At 57.0% G+C, this 7075-nt stretch overlaps 1 protein-coding gene across 4 annotated transcripts in view; it reads left to right on the top strand.

The window, feature by feature from the left end:
• Nucleotides 1-7075, top strand: part of TEX264 (testis expressed 264, ER-phagy receptor) — a 31321-nt gene continuing 24246 nt past the window's right edge. The window contains exons 1-2 of one of the 4 annotated variants that reach the window (XM_073230656.1): nt 1-15; nt 3070-3362. In XM_073230656.1, coding sequence (XP_073086757.1) covers nt 3105-3362 — 258 coding nt within the window. In that variant the 5' untranslated portion in view covers nt 1-15; nt 3070-3104. Of the gene's footprint in view, nt 16-130; nt 161-197; nt 529-3069; nt 3363-7075 lie in introns of those variants that run through there. The other 3 variants (XM_073230655.1, XM_073230654.1, XM_036994231.2) reach the window with 3 other exon arrangements.

The following is a 7075-nucleotide window of genomic DNA, read 5'->3' as shown; positions in this document are numbered from 1 at the left end:
GGGCATCGCCCGCGGGTAGGCGCGCGCTGCTGCTATGGGGACGGGGCGGGGCAGGCCGCCACCCGGACCCGCGCGCACGCGCCCACGGCCACGCCACGTCCCGCCGCGAGGGGGCGGAGCGAGCGTGCGCGGACTGGCGTCCGCGGCGGGCGGTCGTGAGGTGAGGGCCGGGCCGGAGGCGCGGCTCCGGCGCGGGGGCCTGAGTGCGCCTAGGGCCGGGATTCTCCGCTCGCCCTGCCGCGCGCGACCTCAGGGTTCCCCGCGGTCCTCACCCCCGCGGCCCAGGGCGCTCTGTGGGCCTCGCTCTCCCACAGCTGCCGGGGTCCTCGGGCCCGAAGGCGACCTTGGACCAGCCCTGGCTCCGGGTAGCCCCCGGTCTGGGCCTCGGGCGCGGGGCGGGCGGAGGCGGGGTGCACTTCCGCCCCGCCCCCGAGGCCGCGCCCGGCCGCCGCGCTGCAAAGTTTAGAGCCTCTGAAGTTGGCGGTGGCGCGTGCGGCTCGGGAGGTCGCGGCTGAGGAGAAAGCGGCGGTGAGCGGGCGCGCCGCGTGAGCAGGGCCCCCGGCCTTCCGCGCCCGCGTCCGGGGGCCGGCCGCCGCGGTCCGCGAGCGGCTTCAGGAAGCGCGCGGGCAGCCCGCCCGGACGCCCGGCGGGCCTCCGACCCGGGGAGACAGGGCCGCTGCGTGGCTGGAGCCCCCCGGGAGGAAGGCTCTCCGTGAGACGGGGCGGGAGCAGGGCCCTCGTGAAGAGTTGGCGCCGTGAGGCCGCGCGCGGCCCCCGACCGCCCCCGGGGGTCTGAGGGCGCGGTGGAGGCATCCTTGCGGCCCCGAGGGAGTTCCTGGGGCGGTGGGGTTTCCCTGAAAAGGGGGCGGCCAGGGCGCGGCGCCCGGCTCAGTGTCCTCTTTCTGCCGCCAGCGCGGGAGCTCCCGGAGCCCTTGGTCGCGCCGCGTGCTGTGAGTCGCCAACAGTGGGCGCGGCTTTGCCGGTGGGCGCCCCCGGCCCTGCCTTTGCTCCTGGGCGCGGGAAGTGCCCGCTGCCCCGCCCCCTCCTTGGGCTGACCAGAGCTCCGGGGCCCCGGAGGCATTTTACCTCTTTTCCTGGGAAGTGAGAGGAAGGGAACGACGGGGACTACGTCCCTCTGCGGGGGCCGGCGGCGTGCAGCCGACGGGGGGTGCTGGCCGCCTCTAAGGCAGGTGGGCACCTGGGTGGTGAGAGCTTCCCGCTGGGAGCCTTGGGTCCGGAGACGGCCAGCATGGCTCGGGTGCTTCGGCTTCTCTGGAGTCCCTGTCACCAGGGAGGGGAAAGGAAGTGGAAATGGGGGCCCAGAGTCCGACTGGGGTCGCCCACACGCCGCCAGCTAGTGCTGTGCGACCCCAGCAGGCCGCTCAGTCTCCGTCCCCGTGGCTCCCGCTCCATACCTGCCCTGTTCTGAGCGTCCATGGAGCAGCTGCGTCTCAGCGCCCAGTGCCTGGCACGCCAGCACATGTAAGCTCGCAGGTGGAGGTTTTCCATCGTCAGCGAAACAGGAATGCAGCTAACGGGAGGCAAGCCAATAGGAGAGGGGACACGTCCAGAAAAGATGGTGCAGCCGCGGGACGTGGGTGGGTGGCAGCAGTGTGACAAGAAGTTGACAAGTTTAGTTTGCTTCCTTGTGACGCAAACAGTATGTATCCATTGACTCCAGAGACAGTTTTTCAGCAAAAAGTTTGGACACCAGAACCCACCCTCAACGCACAGTTGAGTTTTTCATAGGGCTGAAGTGTTGACTTTTTGGCGACCAAACCTTTTACATTTAAATTATTAAAAAACTTTAAATACTTTGTGTGGGGAATGTACCTCCAGTGGGTCATATGCTTCCTTTCCTCTTTAAAACAGTCTTTTCCGTGCTGTGACTTTTTTTTTTCTGGGCGTCTCCGGTCAAGCTCTCTGGTCCCAAGCTTCATGGAAGGCTGGGCGATCTGCCCCAAATGGCTCACACACTGGCCTCTGTGTTGTCTTCATGAGCCTTCTCTTGGATAGCTTCTCTGCTTTTTTTTTTTTCCCTGAAATGAGCCTTTATTGCTTATACTGTACAAATAGGAGGAATAGGGAAAGGCCAGTGGGGAGGAGAGAAAATTGGCAGATAAAAGACATACACAAAAAGGAAAAAAGACCCCCCCCCATGCCCATGCTTTCTGTGAATTGCCTGGTACAGGAGGTAGGGTGGGGAGATCAAAGCCGTAAAAACTAAATTCTGTACTCCTGGAGGTGCTGTAGGGGACAGGAGGGACGAGGGGGCAGGGTAGCAGGTAGACCCCATGTGTGCCAACCCACCCAGGCCAGCATCCCTCCCCCACGGGATGAAATGCTCGGGGTAGGGTGACTTAACTTCTTCCTGTGCTGTGTTTCTGCTTGTCACAGCCTGGGCCTTGTCCTTGCTTTTTCTAATCTGAGGACTGGAAAAGTGAGATGAAGCTTCTTAGCACTGGTGGCTCAAGACCGGGAAGCCTGGTGCTGGACTTCGTTCTGGCTGTGCAGGCTGTTTTGATTTGATCTCTCTGGTTCTGGATATGTGAGCTTGATCGATAGCAAGATCCCATGGGCTGGATGTGCTTAGCAAAGGAGACTTTCCTATGAGAGTCTTTTCCTGTGGCACATTTTCTCCCTGGGTTTTGTTCCTCATAGTTTCCCTGTTAAAGAGTGTTTGGACCCTGGTGCTTGCCTGTCTTCCCCCTGGTAGTGGTTTGTGAGGCTTGGGGAGGCTGATAAGGGCTGAAGGTATGTCCCTGGCTGACTCATTCCTGTGCCCTCCCTCTATGACTCAGTTTCCCCAGGTGTGACTGAGGCTGCCAGCTGACAGGCAGAGCTGCTCTGAGAGTCTCAAAGATTGTTATTAAGAAATAGGCTTGTGGCTTCAGTCATCCTTTGTAGTTCCCTTCTAGGTCATTCTGTGTGTAAACACCTTTGGCTCCTCCTCCTCCAGGGTCAGGGCACCCAAGGCAGGGCTGAGGTTGGGCCAGAAGTGGCTGGCAGGCAGGTGGGCACGTTGGTCAGGGCAGACTCCTAGCCTCCTCTCCATTCTGTCCCTTGCAGCTGCCTTGGGGTGCGGTGTGGGGGTGGGCACAGCCATGTCGGACCTGCTGCTACTGGGCCTTATCGGGGGCCTGACTCTGCTGCTGCTGATGACGTTGCTGGCCTTTGTCGGGTACTCCGGGCTGCTGACTGGGGTGGCGGTGAGTGCCGGTTCACCTCCTGTCCGCAACATCACTGTGGCCTACAAGTTCCACATGGGGCCTTACAGAGAGACTGGGCGGCTTTTCACCGAGAGCTGCAGCGTCTCCCCCAAGCTCCGCTCCATCGCCATCTACTATGACAACCCTCACATGGTAAGGAGTCTCTTGTGCCCTGGCAGGGGTGGCCACGGATGTACATGGGGCATGGCTTGTTGGGGGAAGGACATTTTAGTATCTGAGGAAGGGTTGGGGAAATCTTTGAGCTGGCTTTGCAGACCGCCTCCTGTCTGAGCTTCAAACTCTTTCCAGATTTAGCCTGGATTTTTCCAGGCCTTCATATGCTGCCCTTCTGCTTGCCCAGGTCTGGCTCCCCAGGCTTACGGCTTACCCGTGTACTTCTGTGTGTCCCTAGCCATTGCTGGAGCTCTGGTCTCCTGGCTGTGTCTTCCGTGCCCATTTGAGGCCAGTTCTCTGAGGTCAGGCTTTTCAGGTTCTGCCCTGTCTTTGGGATTATACCTTGTTTCTGTGCCTTCCCTCTTTCAGCTCTCCTGCTATGGCTGCAGGTCCTCCAGAGCTGAGGAGGCAGGCCCTGGGCATGAAGCTTGGGATCCTACCTCTCCAGCCATTCTGGTGGTCCTTGGTCCAGCAATATAGCATTTCTTTGGATGTCAGGTGGCCAGGTTGGGAGAGGTCCTGGGGAGAGGGTGGGCAAATGAGGCCAGGTGAGTTGCCCAGGATGCTTAGGATGCTTGGATCAGAGACTAACCCAGCATTGCTGGCACCCTATGGGTGTCTGGCTGTACTTCCAGCCTGTGGTGAGTCAGGGCCTGCCAGTGTGACTGCCTGCCCTGCCATGGGTGGTTCTGCCCACAGCCGCATGGGTTGGCAGCTCTGCCAAGGGTTCCTCAGCCTCTAGCTCTGAGCCTTGGCAACCAGGCATTGGGAACCTCCAGTTCTGGCTTCTTTGCCTAGAGAGCTCAGCTGGGTGAGGTCTCCAGTCTGTGGACCAGGCCTCACTGGGCACTCACTCAGGGGTGTGCCGACTTCCTCTCTGTGCCAGGTTCTGCTCAACACCTGCACTCTGGAGATGAACAGACCTGGCCCTGCTCTCAGGGCGCTTTGTGGGGTTGGCAGAATAGCCCCACAGAAATGAATCTCCAACAAGGCACTGAACTCTATGCCCACAGAGCTTTGAGCTCAAGTCTGCCAAGGCGGCTCAGAGAGGAGTTAGAGTTCAGCTGGGCCTTCTCTCAGGAGTAGAATTTTGGTCTACCAGGAAGAGCTTTCTGCTAAGGGAACTGTAGCAGCAAAGACCTGCAGACATAGGGTGGCAGGGGAGGTGTGGCCAGTGGGCATGTGGTGGGTGAGGAAGAGGTAGAAGGGTTGGCTGGGCCAGGCAGTGGGAGGAAAGGTGCAGCATACGTTGTGATTTAGGAAGCTAAGTGGATGGCAGGTGGAAGAGGGAGTGAGATGAGGCAGGGAGGCCAGTGAGGAGGTTGGGCTGGGCCCAGTGAGAGGCCATACGGCCTGGGTGACTGATGAGGAAGTAGTTACTGAGGTTTTGAGGTCACATGGCTGGGAGATGGCACTTCAGTGTGAGCTGAGGGCATAGGGGCCTAAGTGGGATGGGGCAGGCTCTGGGTTTTGGGAAGCTCTGGTTCCCACCCCTGCAGGGGTCTTTTGTGTAAGCCCCTGTCCCTCCTGTACTCTACCCTGGTCTGCCCCTGCTTCTGTACCTGGCTCAGCTGGAGCCTGTTGCCAGGCCTCAGTGGGAGGGACGAGAGTCCTGTGGCTGTCTTTTTCTGGTCGGCATGTCTTGTTTGTGAAGGAGCACGTTGCCTCTTGGGTCAGAGATGCCATTCCAGGGTGGGAAAGAGCCAAGTGGGCGCCAGTGCTGGAGGCCGATGTGGGGAATAGCGAGATAGAGCTCTGGTGTGCAGTGCCCTCCCTGTACCTCTGGCCCACCCACTGTCTCCAGGCAGCCCTCCAACAGGTGTGGACCCTGTAGAATGGGCCTTGGGGACCATGGCCTGAGAGTACGCCCTCAAGGTTGGCAGTCCTGCGTTCTGATTCCGTCTTGTCACTGTCCTGCTTTGTGATCTTGGGCGTATTCCATAACTTCTCCGAGCCTCTGTTTCCTCATCTATAGAGTAGTGTTAAAATACCCGCTTCATAGAAAAGCTGGCAAGGGTTTAGTTAAGTGACAGGATGAGGCATTCACCCGAACACCTGGCCCTCCACAGATGTTTAACAACAACACAAAGAGTGGAAAAAAATATTCATGTTAATTAGATGTGCTGAGGGGTTGCTCTGAGGACTTGAGACTCAGACCTAGACCCTTGGCCTGGCTGTGGATATCCAGCTGGCACAGAGGATGAATGTATAGGTCAAAGTGGCCCTTCTAATCCTGTTCTTCCCAGCCCTAGGCCACTCCACAGGACACGTTCAGAGCTGGGTCACATACCCTGACACCTGGAGTGCCTCGGGGATACTCAGTCCCCACCTACTCTGGGAGATCCTGGTATAGGCTTAGGGAACCAGGGCTCTCCAGGCTTCCAGTGCACATGGCTGTTACAGACTCTTTGTCCATAAGGACCTGGGGTCTCTGGATCCATACAGCTGGTATTATAGAGGAGGTGGCTGAGGGTCAGATAGCAGGAGTCAAGTTCTCACGCAGTTCACTTGTGCATTTTTTAACTTAATAAATGATTGAGCCCCTCATCTGTGCCACTCTGTGCTGGACACTGGGGCACTGTGAAGACCAAGGGGCCCAGCCCCCAGGACCTCTCCTATAGGGGTGGCGGTGGGCCTGGAGGAGAGACCCCATCTGGTTCTAGAGAGGCTGCTACTCCAAGCAGTGTCCAGCATGGGAGCCTGCATATTGATCACAGAAGGAAGGGAAGATGTAGGCTGAGCTGTTAAATGTCCCATCTCTACTCTCCCTCCCAGCTCAGCGTAGCAAGAGTCAGAACCTGCTTCTCTGTGAGTGTGGGGAGGAAGTGAGGCTATTTCAGACTGAGTGGGGCAGAGAGTGACACGGTGAGAGGTGGCTATCTGCTGTGGACGCGCCCCACCCCAGTGAGGTGTGGACTAACAGACTCCCCAACCACAGACCTTCTAGGCCTCAGCTGGGCAGGGAGAGGTGGTTCCTGAGAAAGGCCTGGCGAGGCTTCAGTTGGTCTGGCTGTGGCCCCAGGAAATGACACAGGAAAGGGTGCCACCAAGGCAGGGTTGTGGCGATGCTGTGGACTCTTTTCTATCAGATGCTGCTGGAGCATGTATATCTTTTTTAAATTATTATTATTATTATTTTTTTTTTTCAGGTTTTTTTTTTTGAGAGGGCATCTCTCATATTTATTGATCAAATGGTTGTTAACAACAATAAAATTCTGTATAGGGGAGTCAGTGCTCAATGCACAATCATTAATCCATCTCAAGCCTAATTCTCGTCAGTCTCCAATCTTCTGAAGCATAACGAACAAGTTCTTACATGGTGAATGAATTCTTACATAGTGAATAAATTCTTACATGGTGAACAGTGCAAGGGCAGTCATCACAGAAACTTTCGGTTTTGATCACGCATTATGAACTATAAACAATCAGGTCAAATATGAATATTTGTTTGATTTTTATACTTGATTTATATGTGGATCCCACATTTCTCCCTTTATTATTATTATTTTTATTTTAATAAAATGCTGAAGTGGTAGGTAGATGCAAGATAAAGGTAGAAAACATAGTTTAGTGCTGTAAGAGAGCAATTGTAGATGATCAGGTGTGTGCCTGTAGACTATGTGTTAATCCAAGCTAGACAAGGGCAATAAAACATCCACGGATGCAGAAGATTTCTCTCAAAACAGGGGGGG

Source organism: Manis javanica, chromosome 3, assembly GCF_040802235.1.
Source record: "Manis javanica isolate MJ-LG chromosome 3, MJ_LKY, whole genome shotgun sequence".
Lineage (NCBI taxonomy): Eukaryota > Metazoa > Chordata > Mammalia > Pholidota > Manidae > Manis > Manis javanica.
Note: the sequence above shows the minus strand (reverse complement) of the source record. Positions and strands in the feature narration are given on the sequence as shown.